Source organism: Dasypus novemcinctus, chromosome 1 (genome assembly GCF_030445035.2).
Source record: "Dasypus novemcinctus isolate mDasNov1 chromosome 1, mDasNov1.1.hap2, whole genome shotgun sequence".
In the NCBI taxonomy this organism is placed as follows: domain Eukaryota; kingdom Metazoa; phylum Chordata; class Mammalia; order Cingulata; family Dasypodidae; genus Dasypus; species Dasypus novemcinctus.
The window spans coordinates 124,682,484-124,699,240 of NC_080673.1; the positions used below are offsets into that span (position 1 = coordinate 124,682,484).

Below are 16,757 nucleotides of genomic sequence, written 5' to 3' on the forward strand. Positions count from 1 at the left end.
AAATATGCTAAACGAAGCAGTTATGAATTTAAGGTATGATCCATGTGCCACACTTTGGTAAATGCAAACTATAAATTGAATAAAGACTCCCACAGAACTCAGATTGTGCAGGACACTTTGTAAGCAGATATTTTTGTATCTGGTACTGCTACCTTGAATTCATTGATCTGTCCTCTGGACTACAAAGTTCCTAAAATAATTTAAAATTTTGTACTTAAAAGAAGTACATTTTGAGATTGTTCATATTCAACTATGCGTTCAAGAGCTAAGGTGAAATACATTGTGCTTATGATTTATAGTTTGTATCACTTCATATAAAGTTTAAAAATTCTCTGTGTTTTATGAGGGATGATAAAAGAATGATTATCAAAAGAGGTTTGCAAACTCTGACTAACAAGGCTGATAGTTCATACTTTAGTTCTCTTTTATGAATATAAAGAGACAGGAGTACAGTGAACAGCTATAATAGTTGGTAATGTTTACTGAATATTTAGGTGACACACAATACAGTGTTTTACATATAACAGCACCTTCAATTTTTATAACAACTCTATTACTAGAGATAGTGAGCACTCTTCTTATTCTGTTTTTCATATGGGAGAAATGAAGATCAAGAGAGGTTAAATAACTTTATCAAAGTCACAAGACTAGTAAGTACTAGAGCTGGGACTTGAGGCCCAGCCGCCATTCTCGACCCATCTGTTGTGGTCATTGTTTGATGCAGAGTGGCCTAAAGAAAGATTTGAGGGTTAACTGGCAGGGGACCTTGCTCAGTCCTTGACACACCTTGTGACATTACTAAGAATAAGAACTAATGTCTATGGAACATTCACTTTGTACGAGACATTTTATTGGTGTTAACTCATTTGATCTTCACAACAACCCTAAGGAATGGTATTCTTATTTACTTTATTTATGGATGAGGCAGCTGAAAGACACAGGGATTAGGTAGCTTGTGCAGGTTTACACACCTGGTAAGTGGAAGAGCTGGATTTTGACTCCATGCAGTCTGGCTCCAGAGTCTGGGATCTTAGCCATTATGCTGTACTGTTATATTAAATCCAGCCTGCTACCATTTATAGGTTTTCTAGAAGAGCAACAGAACAGTCTAAAGGAAAAGCAATAATGAAGAGGGTTTGTTTTGGACACTACCACTCTCTTACTCCTCTTTCCTCTCTCTTATCACCCTTTCTATCCAGGCACTCACAACCTTCTGAATGCCCAAAACTGCCAAATGCAATTGTGTTATAAATATTGCAGTGGGCACTTAATAAGTATCTAAAGAGTGAATGAAAACACTTTAAGACAGTATTGGATTTAGCAGAGCCCAGAGAGATGTTTTTAAGAATCATCTCGGGTGATTCCAGTGTACAGCCATGGTGGATAACTCTGCTGCATTTGTAGAGATAAGTAGAGATTTGGTGACATTACAATATTTACTGTGTTCGACAGATGTGTGTAGATTGACTGAAATCTGGAAAGAGATTTGAAATCTGAAAAGTAAAGGTGATGTAAGTTGGAAAGGTCAAGTACTATATAGATACATTGTATAAATGTGCATCATTCTTAAGATCTAGAAGATACTTAAAATTATGCCTTTACTGTGTTATATGACAAGTCAGAATTCACTACTAATCATTTTATTTATGCCACTATTTCAGTATACCTTTGCTTTAGTTAAGAAATGATGCACATGTTCCACAATCCAGAATGTTCTGTGGATAGAGAAAAATTACTGATATGGCATAATCCTTCCTTTCCCTTCCCTACCCTTCATAGATGAAAGAAAAACGAAGCAGTGTCTGTTTTCCTCCTACTCTTCTCTCTCCCCTCCTTCCTCCCTCCCTCTCTCGCCCTCCTTCCTTCTATCCTTCCCTCCTTATCTGCGTCTCTCTGTCTCTGTCTCTGTCTCTCTCTCTTTTCAATCAATCTAATTCTAAAATAAAGGAGGATGAGTTAAGTATAGAGTCTGGCTCCTGATTCTCAATAGAAATTCAGAGTTTTAATATACCATTGTATTTGTTTAAATCCTGCCTCTTGCCTAAAAGTATTTGAGGCTGAAGAGAATGTAAAAATATTGCAAAAAATTTAAAGAAATATCAAAAGACAAATTAAGACCATGGAAAAGAGTATGAAGCAATATGATAATCATAGGAATGTGGCCGAATTTTGTAAATCTATAAGGAATTCAGTGTGGACTTCCCCATAGGGAAGGCAAGAGAATAAGACATTTATTCTTCTAAGAGAATAAGACTTATTCTCTTATTTAGTCTTCTCAGAAGCCAGGGCAAGAAGTAAACATAGTTTACATAATTGTAATTAGCAGAAAGGAGGAAGTATATAGCAAGTACTCAGGGGTGACAAAGAAACTTCTGCCCTGAAACCTTATAGGGAACATTGGATCAAGCGGTCTCCTTGACAACAGCTTCATAATAAATACAAAAGTGGTTTCAGTATTACTGTTTCTTGTGGTTGAAGATGAAGGACTAAAACCAAACTCAGTAAAGCTGATCTTCTAAGACAGTATTGGATTTTAGCTGATCTTATTAACTTATGTTTTTTTCTTCTTTTGTTTTTATCATTTCCCCTTTTGCTTTCCTTTAAATTTTCTTTAAGGTCATAGTATAGATTAGTGAGTTTTGTTTTTAACCTACTGCATTTTGCTTCTCCCCACTTAACTATTTACTAATAGAGGTACTTAGCACGTTTTTCTAATTGCTCATGATCCTTCGAAGTCTTGAGATCTGCCCTGTCATTTTTTGGCTTTCATTTTCTCCAGAGTGACACCATGTTGATTGAGGAGATGCTGAAAGGCTGTAGTTTTCCTGGAAGAAGTACACAGCTAGGACTTATGTGTGTTGATGTCTTGGCTCCAGGCAAGGCATACTGTCCTCCTGTGACTATGCAGTTGCAAAAGTAGTGATGGGATTCAGTGCAACTCATAATATTATGGAGGTAGCTGTGGGTATGGATAGAAAACCAAGAGGTGCCTCCATCTGTCTCTTCTAGAGAAATAAGCTACAGAGACCTACCTTCACAAAATATTCTCAATCCGTTTGGAAAATACCTTCAATTTAAGGTCTTCTGTAGAGGGTACACCTTAAAATGCTGGTATTGTCTAGTTGTTAAAACTAACAGTGAGCTGGGTCTGGTGTGAAGGCTATTTTTACCATGCAAAATCTGTTTGCATAAACTTGAATTTCAGTTGTCTTTTTCACTTTCCTTTTGGCAGCAAATATTAGTGCTTGAGGACACACTGCCAGTCATTTCTGGGATGCACAAAATATTTGGTTTATATCCTCATTCAGACAGAATCAATTTCAAGTTGTTTCTGTAGATATTGAACATAAATATTTAGATAAAACAAGCTTATACTCAATATAATTTACTCCATCATCTTTTGAATTATTTTTTAATTGTAGACTGAAAAATTTATTGAACACTTTGCAAAAGGCATTAAAAGAAGCAAAAAATATAGGGTTGGAGGCTCCATTATAGTATATAAATAAAAAACAGTGATGATGGCCCACTGTTCTTACTGTAAACTTTCAGTATAGTTGAGAAGTGAAAAAGTTAAATGACATTGAATTAAATTATTTTCAAATAGAATGCTTTTAATAGACAAAATTATTCATTGTAGCAGAAGTTTAATTTAGGTGTGGATAGAAAGACATTCCAGAAAAAGTAATATAATGAAGATAGAGAAAGGTTCACAGAATAAGTAGATTTTGGACTAGGTATTTAAAGAGACAGTCACTGAGAGTTGGTGGAGACAACTAAGCCTCCCTGGAGGAGGAGAAGACTCATACTTTGTAGTTGTCTTGTGTTTTCTGGAAAACTCTTGAGATGGAGAATTAGTTTGATAATTTTCTTAAAAATATCAAAATGTAATCAAAAGTTACTTTTATAAGATGTGTAAGCTATGGTGAATGCCTCCTTTATTTTAAGTAATTGAGAAAAACATTGTAGCATGACAAAATAAATTCTGAACATTTTTGACATGTGTTATAATGGAGTATGATGTGTGTGACACCAGTAAGTTTCCATGATGTTCAGGCAATATTCTTTTTATAATTAATCTACTTTCATCTGTCTTCCTCTGAAGTATGGCATCTCTTCATGCTTCATTTAAGGCATTATAGTTTTTAGTTTGCCACTCATGACTTTTCTATTTACAAAGACTTTTTCTTTGCTTCTTTTGAAAATCTAAAATTATCAAAACAATATCTTGAGGATGTCTCTTCTGATCTTTTCAAATGAAAACTTTTAAAATAACTTTGGAAACTTTTGGATTTTTTCAATATTTTATTTATGTCTTAAGAATCTTGTGGTTATAGTTATTTTTAAAGGGATCTTTGGAACGACATAAAAACTCTAAAAATTGGGTCTTTTCGTAGTTATACACACAAAGCTATTCTTAATAATATTGAAATCTTATCCCATTTAGACATCCCCTATTAAGGCGACTAATTAGTCAAGATTAAAAAGGTTTGTGTCTTTTCATCCTTTTCATTCATATTGCTTCTCCCAAGAATCTATTATCATCTTATCCATCCATCCATCCATCCACCAGTCCATTTATACATACATCTTTTCTTTCATTCATTCACCAAATATGTATTACATACCTACTATATTCAAGAGAATGTGTTGGTCTCTGGATGAATGGGAAGGTGCCCCAAAAATGACTAAATCATGAGATAAGTTTCTGGAAGACAAAAGTAGAAAATGTAAATTTCCATAAGTAAGGATTAAGTAATGTGCTTTAGGAATTTGGAGATATCAAAGAAAATGTCCTATTTGCAGGGAGGTGGTGTGGATGTTTCATAAATGCTTTTCCACTGAAATTGAGCTAGTAAATTCTTGTATTTTTGTAAATAAGGGAAAAATGATTTATTACTTAGCATTTAGTAAAACAAATATGATTGAAGATATCCTCTTTCAGCTCAACATGGCCAGAATATGGTTAGATTTTTCAAGACATTTTGCATGATTGGTACTTTTAATTTTTATAGTTAAAATACAGGAGTAACTAAATGTTTATTAAAATGAAAAAATGGCGAGAGGAGCTATATTTACCTTCAAAGCCCATGTCCTTTACTTTACTGAAGAAACCTTAGCTGCAATTTTGCTATCTTTTTGAGAAGTTATTTTGAGATTTTTGTTCATTTTGTTTAATATTATAATATACTATTTTCAGAGGCAAAATCAGCAAAGGCTTGGAGGATTTAAAACAAGTTAGTCCAGTAGGAGAGACATATATCCATGAAGGACTAAAGCTAGTAAGTTCTTTTACATTTATATATATGGGAAAGAATGCTTCCTCATTTTGTAATAAAATACATTTTAACTCTCTATTAAAGCTCAAAAAATTCATTTCATATTTATCTTACAATTTTAAAAATGTTTTTCATTGTTCTAGGGATGATACTGATAGAAAAAATTACAGTGGTGATAAGGAAAGTTTGGATGACATTTTGCCTTTTAAGGAATTTTCCATTTTCTTGGTGGTTACTTTCAGACTAGTTGACCACATCTAAAAGTGTATGTCATTTAAACCCTGTATTAGCTACTCTATTCTGTGAATATATGCATATTTCAAATAAAATAGTTAATACAAAAGACCCTACTTTAAAAGTCAGTGAATAGTATTTTGTCTTTGTTAAATTTACAAATTTGTTTTGATGGAGCCATGCTGGTTAAATGTTAAAATAAATTGTGAGTTCAAAAATTATTCTTCATTTTCAGGCGAATGAACAAATTCAGAAAGCAGGAGGCTTAAAAACTGCTAGTATTATAATTGCTCTAACAGATGGTAAGTTGGACGGTCTGGTGCCACAATATGCAGAGAAAGAGGTGAGTATTGAACTGAAACTGTTCTTTACACCCTGCTGTACTTTGTTTTGTGTGTCTCTGCATATATAACCTAATATATGAGTAATTCTCATTCTCTCTCTCTCTCTCTCTCTCTCTCTCTCTCTCTCTCTTTTTTTGAGATAGGCAAAGATATCCAGGTCACTTGGGGCTAGAGTTTATTGTGTTGGTGTCCTAGATTTTGAACAAGCTCAGGTGAGTACAACATATCTGTGAACTTTGATCTAAATCACATACTTGCTTAATAATATTTTATTAAATTCCTTTCACTGATGACTTATGATAACATTAATCAACTTAAAGATTTTCTATAAAAATATCTTCTTGGCTGTGTCTTGAGCTTTACACTAATAACTAGAGAATTATGATAGAATTAATTACTGAAAATGAAATTCTTTAATATTTCATTTTTCATATTTATTTTCTTTGTGGGATGAATATTAGAGAAACATTTCTTTTGAATATGATTACTCCTCTTAAATCAACAGACATGGTTATTAAGACAGTATTATTTAGGATTTTAGTTTGATTTAAAACTTTACTCAGAGGTGTAAAGAGCTTTGGAAAGTCCATTTAGGAGAAGGCTAATAATTTTTCTCAAGCTTTCTTAGAAAATTTTTTTCTATGAAGTTTTGAGGGTACAGATATATTAAAAATGATTTTTTCACTCAAATGATCGATGTTACATGTAAATGTTTTGTTGAGCGTGGTTAAGACTCCTGCAATTCATGGTGTTTACGGATATTAGAGCTTCTGTACTCCTGTGGTATTGCATCTTGAAGCCAATGCAAAGGAGTTGTGACTGAGCTCAGTTCATTTGGTGGTGATAGCGTTAGAATAATACAATTGTCATTATCTCAATGCCTGACTTTTAACACAGGTCATACTGGTGGATCAATCCTGTGGTGTAATTTTTTCATATGGACATAATTGAAAATTTAATGACGTTTTCAAAGTGTTGTATGTCTCAACCACACCTTATTATTATTATTTTTTCCTTTTTCTAAAGCTTGAAAGAATTGCTGATTCCAAAGAACAAGTTTTCCCTGTCAAAGGTGGATTTCAAGCTCTTAAAGGAATAATTAATTCTGTGAGTATTTCTCTGAGGGCAAGAAAGGCTCATAATTTTAGGTACATTTTTAAACTCTAACAAGTGATCTTGGCATTCAGTGCAGGTAGCCATTGTCTTGAAGAAAGAGATTAAGAAGGAATTTTGTTTGACATTGCTGATACAGTTTAATTGTAAAGATCGGCTTTTGTTTGTAAATAATATTTGGTATTAATTCTTGAAAAATGGGCTCAGTGAGCCTGGATTTGTGATATTACTCCCCCATATAATGAACTTTATTTATAGAGACATTTTAGATTGCATAAAATTTACAAAAAAAATATAGGGGATTCCCATATGCTCTAACCCCCTCCCACTCCCACATTTTCCCCTATTAATAACACCATACATCATTGTGGTACATTTTTTACACTTGATGAACAAATACTGAATCATTACTACTAACTAAGGTCTATAGTTGATGTTATGGTTTACACTTGACTGTACAGTTTTATAGGATTTGACAAAATGTGTAGAATTTAAGATTTTCATAAACATTCTGAGACTCATCCTCCCTTTGGGCATGGAATTTCTAACTGTGTTGATATCTTGAAAGTTTTATAGGCTTTTAGAGGAAATGTAAAATAAAAATTTGGATTGGAATGTATGATTACTCCCTCCTCCAAATATGGTATGTCTTAGTTATCAGTATGGCACCTTGAACCAGTGGCTGAATATTTGATTGCTGTTGTTGTTCTCACCACTTTTATGATTAATAGTTTTGCTGGAGCTCATAATATTTCTGTTTGGAATTCAGTTGAGCCGTCTCTGATGATCATTAGAATCTGGGCTACTCTGAACAAGGTCTGGAGAAAGGGAGTGATGAAATGCAAAGCAAAACTGAGTTTTCACAGCTGAGGTTTATGCTTCATTTTACTGCCTTTTGCTGGAAGCACTAGCAACAGTCGCTATTAAGTATTTACGATATTTTGGTAAACACCATCCTAAAATGGAATTGAATAATATATATTTTCTAAGCCAAAGCTTTCCTTTAATCTTTAGGTATTTACTGAAGGTGTAAAGCAAAATGAAACAAAACAAAATATAGCAATAAACTAAAAACGTAGTTTGTTTGACATTAGTTCTGACATTGAAAAAATTTTCTTTAAACATCATATCGTTCAAAAACTCAGTGAGATTTAGTGAATTTGTTTTTAGTAGTATATAGGCTTTTTTGTTTTTGGTTAAGGGAGCCTTTCAGAGAAAACATGTATTCTGGTTCTATCACATATCAATACTTTAGTGCATAGGCCAGATATAAAGTTAGAATGGAGTAAAGGTTAGAGTATATTATGAATTTTTATGTATTATCATGTTAATTTTTTAGTGGAAAATTGCAATGTAAAAATAATAAAAAAATTTATAACTGGATTTGGGATAAGTACTTTACAACTGTGATTTTAGTTTTAAAATATAGGAAAAGGGATGAACAATGAAAAAGGGTGTATAGTTTTAGCCACCAAATAAACAAATCAATGCATTATATTTAAATAGAATTTTATTGTACTTGGGGATTTCCAAGTATTGTTTGATTATGCTGGAAAGTAGAAAATAGTTGCCTGGGTTAATTAAAAATTTTTTTCTCTCTATAAAAAACTTTAATTCATAACTCTGCCTTTCAAAACTCTCTTCTTGTGGATTTTTAACTACAGATTTCCCCTTCGAGAAATTAGTAGTTAACTATCAGATGAGATAATGTTGTCGCTTTATTATATTTATTTCTTCAGTTTCATTTTTCTACTTGTAAGGAAAACTTTTGAATATAATGGCCTTCAAAGACAGCTTATCTTGTCTGAGAATATTGATGGACAATATTTAGCTTGAGTATGTTATGTTGAAAGATTTAGCATGAAATTAGAAAGACTTGTTATTTTAGCTACAAATTGCCAAAAAAGCCTCTGTACATCTTTCATCACAATATAGTTAAACTTTAGCTGTTTTGTCATAAAAGGAGGAATAAATGATCCTCAGGGAAGCCAATACTAGGGAAACCCAAACAGATCTGGCAGATGGAGAAAGGTAATCATTAAAACCAAACTTGATTTCATTTATGGTTGATATTTTCATCAACATAATTAGAGTTTGAGATTTTTGCCAACTTTACAGAAATTTAAGGTAAATCAAACACTTCTTTTCTTCTCAAGGGTTGAGATTGTTTCCATACCACTGCTAATAATATATAAAACCTACAATACTGAATAAAATTTGAATTGTGCTTCTTAGCTACAAAATATTATATTGCTTTAAAAAATTATATCAGATCTTTAAAACAAATATGCTAAATCCATACCAGGGTAAAGGCATATAGAAGATATTATTTCTCTATGATTTTCTAAATTCATGGATGAAATTATACTGTGGAATATATATACACAAAGCTAAACAAGTGAGAGAAATCAGAAAATTTAAGTCTTTCAGATGTTTTGCACTACACAGGCAAACTATTTGCTAATTGATAATTTTTCAATTAGCTGTTTTAAAATATATCTTGCCTTATTAATTTTCAGTACTTTAATTTCTTTGAAGTTAATCTTTGAGAAAAATTGATAATGTAGTTTTCTTGCCCCTTTCCCTAAAATCTTGTAGCTTAGTCTGATTCCCTTAATGTATAAGATATCATATATTGTTGTCATAGTTTGCCCAGAATCAATTTTTTAATCAACAAGAGGTTGGAGTTTCATTTTGGAGACTTTCTTCAAGGTAGTTAAAAAAAAGAAACACTGTAGTAGTTTTGATGTCAATAAGTAAAAAAGCAAGGGAATCCAAAAGACTTTTGTCATGAACATCTTGTATGATAACAATTTAATTATCTTGTTTAAAATATATTTGCTTCAGCAAACCATATAAGTTTTCTATTTTAATTTGGGGTGAAAATGTATTGGTTCAACAATTTTTTAGATTACTTTCCAGGCAAACATGATATGGACAGAAACTTTAATAAGACAAATTGCCTCTTCTAAGAGAGCTTAAACATAATGATGGCTCAAGGTTCAGAATGTGGTAAGTTCCCTGCAAGACATATAAAGTTTTATGGGGATTTGTAGGAGGAAAATTTCAATGAGGAGGATTATTAAAAAAAAAAATCATATAACATAACTTGTGTTAAAGTCCCTGTTGTAGTCTCAGTTGCTATAATGCCAGGGTCAGTTTAGGTATGTGAAGTCATGGAAGGCTTTTTGTGGTGGGATTTGAACTGGACCCTTACAATTAGAATGTGTTTAAATAGAAACAAGGAAGACGGAAATTGAGGAAGAGCCTGGGCTAAGTGGGCGAGGCTAAGGACAGGATAGGGTGTGGGATCTGGCTTGATTATGGAGGGTTATAGGAGGCAAACATTGACAGGTAGGCCAGATCTAAATTATGGAGACCCTCAAATGCTCAGATGAGGAATTAGCACTGATTTCATGAATAACTGAAGACCCATGGAAGGTTTTTAACTTAGAATGTGGGATTTATATGACATCAGTAAAGGTCTAGGATGAGTACTCTACGGCAATGCATATGATGATTTAGAAGACAGCTGTGCTCTGAATTTCTTGTAATAATCCTTGAGAGGCATGATCAAAGGAAGTCTAATAAAGCAGAGCCAATTAGAGATTGAGAACAGGAAGACTGGGGCATGAGTTCCAACTCTGCTGCTTCCTAGATATGATTTTAGGTATGTCCTGTAACAGAATCTTTCTGAAATTTAAAGTTCTCATCAGGCGAAAGGGGACAGTGATTTCTATTTTTTTGGGTTATTTTGTGAATTAAAAGAGGTAGTGAATAAGAGTGATCTAACTCTGCAGGGATGGGCTTTTAAAATTTTTTATAGGAAGCTAGGAATGGCAGAAAGTTAGGACCAAGTAGTACCAAGTAGTACGAGGCCATTTGTCCACCTGTAGGGTGGGCTGCCGAAGGAGAGGGCCATCAATCAAAATACATCATGGCTAAGGTTCAAAAGGGATGGTATTGTATGTGAGAGGTTTGAGTCAAGGTAGGGCATATAGAAAATTTCTGGAGGTGGAGCTACCCAAAGTCAAATATTTGTCTGTGTCCTAGTTAGACATCCCCATCATCAGCCAAGGAAATAAGATTTAGCATTTCCTTGCAAAGAGCTATGTAATATTTCAAGGCCCCACTTTTAGAAAAGAGCCACAATTTCTGTTTTCCCCAGTTGTTAAGGGGAAAACAGCATCCCCAACACATCCTAGTTCCATAGGGCTTCTTTTAGGCACTGGGTTTCTGGGTTTTTTGCAGGGTTAACTAGGTCAAGGATCTGAAGTGGGAAGCACCTAGTAATTCTCTGCTCTCCTCAGAAGCATGCCAGGAGACAGGATGGGGCTGAACTTCTGATAAAAGAAATCAAAGCCCCTCTATCTTTTGCTGATCAAGGCTCTGAGGACCACCTAGCTATTACTAGCTGCTGTTGTTATTATTGTGATGGCGATGAAACGAAATAAAAGGGTAGATTTGGAAAGCATTAAAAAATGAGAAGAATCTGGGCACTCCCTGGATAAAGTAAGAAAGGGACAGAGAAGGGTTCAGATATAACTTGCATATTTTGCACCTAATATGGATAGCTAGGAGCAGTTAGAGTAAGGAGTAAAAGCAGTTCTAATGGAGGGGGCAGAAGTATTACTGAACAAAGTGACAGTGGCAGAAGGGCAGAGAAGAAGTTGAAGTGAGCCTGGGAGATCCCAGTGGGTAGGTATATCCCTTAGGGAAGTGGTGGTCCAGAGAAATATTAAGGTTAGAAAAACATTAGAATTGTCATTATTCCTCCCATTGCCCACAAACACAAGAGTATAATTTTTCACTTTAGATTATCGCTAAAATCTTGAAATGTAAAAAAAAAAGTCATTTTGGTTTCTGGGGAAGTTGAATGTAGGATTTTGCTTGAAAAATGAAATTTTAATTTGAACAAGTTTAGTTCCAACTGACAGGTGAATACCGTTGTGTTCTTAAGCAATGTTTCATGAACCAGCACTGTGGAAGAAAACATTAAAAATAAAACAAAACCACAGACTGGTGAATAATATGGAAAGAATAAAACTCAAATCACACTGTGGAAATTACCTGCCCATCTTTTTTTTTTTTTTGTCTGAAGAAGAAGACCATGGAATGCTTTTTACTGTTTGGAAATATTTTCACAATTTTAAAAAATAGAGTACCTCGAAAAACGTTAAGCAGAAAGAGATGAATTCGTTGTAAAGCTGGTTTTCTAAATAACCTTGGTGTCCGAGACCAAGCTGATGGCAGCTAACTCCAAGGTTTTTAAGTAATTGAAGAGTATAGAAGCATAAATAGGAAGGAAATGAACACCTATATATGTAGGAAATCTAAATTAAATGGCATAGGTTGTTTCTGAAGGAGAAAAAATAAGTGATATATATATTTCAAAAAGTAGCTCCGTTCATAGTTGCTAGTAATATAAGATTCGTTTGACTTTGAGCCAAATTGATTTTCCCAGTAATGCCTCTTGATCTTTATTTGAAACATATCTAAGAGCAATGTTTAAAGCTGTGTTAATGGACTGAGAAGATACTGTGAACTTACTTTCTCTACAGGCAAATCATTTTCCTCGGTGAAGAGGGTACCTAATAGACAGCCTGGTAAACCCTTAGTTTAAGTGATTTTTAGCAGGCTGGGTTAGGAATGTTGAATACTTAGGTGTAGAAACCTTTAATTTTAAACACATTATTGAATGAAAAACCAAAAGCTTGAGCTTTTTTTCATAGCAAAAAGCCAAAAACTGGTAGAACTTACTCAAAATTAGGAAATAGATTTTCAGGACTTTTGTTAAAAGGACTGACTATAATGTGAGGATCACTCTTAAATCACATTAAACTGGGCTTCTGTTCTATCCAGAGGTGTTTAATACTGAATTCAATTCAGGTATCTCATTATAACATCTTTCACATTAATAGTAAGAGGGTTGGGACTATATTTCCCCCCTTTTTTATGTCTGATACAGTATTAGGTAAGTAGTCACTGCTTATTTTGTTTATCAATGATTGAAAAAGTAAGATCCATGCCAGTCGTTGAAAATATTTTTATAATATAGTTATGATGTATTTGACCATTAAAAAATTCAACTCCTTTTTGTATGAAAACAACTGAATTGAATTGGCTTTTTAAAAAAAGATTTATTTATCTGTTTATTTCTCCCCCCTCTCCCCCCCCACCCCCCCCACTCCCCGCCCCAGTTGTCTGTTCTCTGTGTCTATTTGCTGCGTCTTCTTTGTCCGCTTCTGTTGTTGTCAGCAGCACGGGAATCTGTGTTTCTTTTTGTTGAGTCATCTTGTTGTGTCAGCTCTCCGTGTGAGCGGCAGGCACCACTCCTGGGCAGGCTGTACTTTCTTTCGTGCTGGGCGGCTCTCCTTATGGGGCGCACTCCTTGTGCGTGTTGTTTAAGATCATCTGTATTTAGGACTCTTTGACTCTATGTGACAGAAACCCAATTCATACCAGCATAAGGCAAAAAAGAAAGTCTTTGGCTTATATAACCAGAAGGTCCAGAGGGTGAAATTGCCTCAATACTGCTAGATCCAGGCTATCTATCCACGTACGCAGTGTTTTCTTTCTCAGTAAATTTTGTCGGTGATTCTCTTTGCCTTAGTTTTTCCTTAAGTTGAGTGGCATGGAAATTTAATGGCCAAAGTCTTCAGACTTATATAGACTTAGTTTAGTAAGACCATTTGAAACAGAGAGTTATTCTCTCTAAGCCTCAGAATATAAATCCTAGTTAAGGACTCTGTTTGGCTTAGCTGGGTCATGCACTCATCCCTGTACCAATTACTTGTCAGTATGGTTTGGAGTAGCCTATATTACATGACCAAAGCATGGTGGGAGCAAAGTGAAGAGGGAGAAGGCAGGAAGAACTGTAATTTATAGCCTCACAAGGATAACAATGAGAAAATAAATATTTCTCAAACATAAAGGGGATGCCATTGGTAGAAGTTCGAGGATGAAGTATTCTTTGGGTAAAAAATAGTGGCTATCACAATTCACTATATTCAAATATATTTCAAATTTTTAAATATATATTCTGATAAAGCTCCCCATTCCTTGTAAATTCCAGTAAAATAAAAATTGAAACATGGAAAATTTGCTTTAAGTTATTCATTAACCGATCTTTAACCTTTTCTTAACATTCATTGCTCACTATTCTATTTGTCTTTTCATGATAAACTTACTTAATAGTAACATTTTCTTTTTCTTTATTTGGTCGGGAGTTAGTTTAAAGAAATCAAATCCACTTTGAATAAATAACTACAGCTTTGTGATATTTTGTGAGGAAACTAAATTTTTATTTCTTAAAACCTCCAATATTAACCTGTTGGGCTACAGAAGGAGATGATTTTAGACTTCACTGCCTTTTGTAAGAATATGCAAAGGACAGTGAAAAAGGGGTGAAGTGGCCAAGCTTTATGACCAAATGTACCATTACATTAAATTCTCTTGGGGGAAATGCATGATTGCTCAGTTAAATACCATTGTTTTCTTATATATGAATTCCTAGTTTATTAAAAAAACATTTATCGAGTACTTACTATATTCAAGACACTTTTCTGGGTACTAGGTAACAAATACGCATATGATATCTGTGGCTGTTCTGAGAACAGTTTTAGGCACATATGTTTGATGGGAAAATTAATATCAGAATTAATAATTCTTTTTTTCTATTCCTGTTGTATAGGGAAACATTTTGTCACTCTGGATTTGTGAAAAATCAAATGGAACAAATGTAGACTTAGACTGGCAGATCCATTTCATGTTTTAGTGAAAACAAGAGAGTGGGAAAATCAAACATGAAATAATAAATGCATCAGGGCAAAAAATAGGTTGAAACTAAATTATTTTAGGTTCTGAAACATATCTTAACATTTATTGTTCCTTTATCCCATTTTCTGAGTGCCTTTTATATAAAGCCTATCCATCCTTTAAGAAAGTATTAAATGATTGTTCTGAGGTGGTCCTGACCAAAACAAAAGAAGGAAAAAAAAAAGCAGAGACAGATAAACTTTTGTTTCAAATCGCAATTCATTTTTGACATTTTTCTATGTTATGCTGAAAAGCAAACCTGCTAGGATGATCTGTAATAACTTAATTGTAATGATGATGTGCCGAGCAATTTAGATGTCATTTTTGGCTTTTTTGTTTCAAGATTTGTATTATAGGATGTTTTCACTAATAGTGTCATCATTTTATGTATCTATTTTGTTTTGAGCTGAGAAGAGTAAAAGGCAATGATTATGAATTTACTCCCTTGATTTCTTAGAGTAAAAATTTGTTTACTAATTTGTTATACTACTTGCTTATTTGCAAAAGGAGAGAGAATTTGTGTTTAGAAATGGGTCAGTGTGGTGCAAGAAGTATTGAGCAACTGGTATTTTGAAGTTCCAAGCATTTCTAAAGAGCAAACTCAATCAAAACACATGATTACAAATTATAAATGTTTTAATTGAAATATTGCCCCTAGGAGAAATATATATTGGGTTGAATATTTGGTAGCTAGGAAGAAAAATAAAATCACGTATCTAAGTATTAAATGGTGGAAGGCAAACAAGAAAAGATCTTGAAAAACATAATTTCAATGTTGTGGCCTGCTTATTTCATCCACATAGGTGGCTAACAATTATAGGTGGCTAACAATTAAAGCTACATTTTTTCACTGATCTATTCATGAACCATTGTGATTGGTAATTGAAGAAAATGTGGCATTGGTATGGAGAAAGTGGCCATATTGGCTGCTGGGGGTAGGGAGTGAGAGGAAGAGTTGTGATGTGGTGGCGTTTTCGGGACTTGGAGTTGTCCTGGGTGGTGCTGCAGGGGCAGTTACCGGACACTGTATGTCCTCCCATGGCCCACTGGGTCGACTGTGGGAGAGTGTAGGCTATGGTGTGGACCATTGACCATGAGGTACTGCTCAGAATTGTATTCATCAAATGCAATGAATGTCTCATGATGATTGAGGAGGTTGTTGTTATGGGGGGAGGAGTGGGGTGAGGGGGTGGGGGGTATATAGGGATCCCATATTTTTTTAATGTAACATTAAAAAAAAATAATGACAGAAAAAAAGAGGTACTCTCTCACCCAAAAAAATAAATAAATAAAAAATAAAGCTACATTTTGATGGGACTTTTAGGACTAATGCTGTTCAAAGAATTTTCAGTATAAGATATAAATTCTGAATCGTTAATACTTGGGATGAACTCCTGTAGTGGTTAAAGCTTCACAGTGAATCAGGAAAAAAAAAAAAAAAAGCTTGCTTTTTAAGATTTCATTGTTCCCCTTAGTGATATTTTCTGATATGCTGTATGTCTTGGAAATTAGGAGTCTCTGTCTGTTAAGGATTGTACCTAGGATGCCAGTAAGGTATCTCTAATGCTTTCTTGCCAGTAATATTATTTCCTTAAGTCAGTTTTAAAAAAGTATTGCTAAGGTGGATACTTAATATTTTTAATAGAGTTGTAGAAGTGTTGGAGATGTTTGGGTAGCATAAGTGAATTTAAGTTTAATGTGATAATCTATTTCAAAAAAGCCTTATTACCTAGAATTGATCTTTATAAAATGAGATCACAGAAGAAACCATTGAGTGTAATTTAATATTGTTTTGCTCTTTACATACATCATACCTATAATCAGCCCTTCTTTTTTTGAAAAAAGAAAATACATGCTATATTTATATTTATTTTATGTTTTTTGATTTTATTTTTTACAAGCTGGCCCAATGCTTTATGGGTACCATTGATTTCGACAATGTAAATTCATTAAAATAGGTGTTACTCAA

General features: G+C 33.7%; 1 protein-coding gene across 1 annotated transcript in view; it reads left to right on the forward strand.

Moving 5' to 3' along the window:
• The window catches only part of ANTXR2 (ANTXR cell adhesion molecule 2), a 141,185-nt gene that overhangs the window by 9,264 nt on the left and 115,164 nt on the right, over positions 1–16,757 (forward strand). The window contains exons 4-7 of the mRNA XM_004470820.4: positions 5,201–5,282; positions 5,749–5,856; positions 6,001–6,069; positions 6,884–6,964. Of these exons, the coding sequence (XP_004470877.1) occupies positions 5,201–5,282; positions 5,749–5,856; positions 6,001–6,069; positions 6,884–6,964 (340 nt within the window). The remainder of the gene's footprint in view (positions 1–5,200; positions 5,283–5,748; positions 5,857–6,000; positions 6,070–6,883; positions 6,965–16,757) is intronic.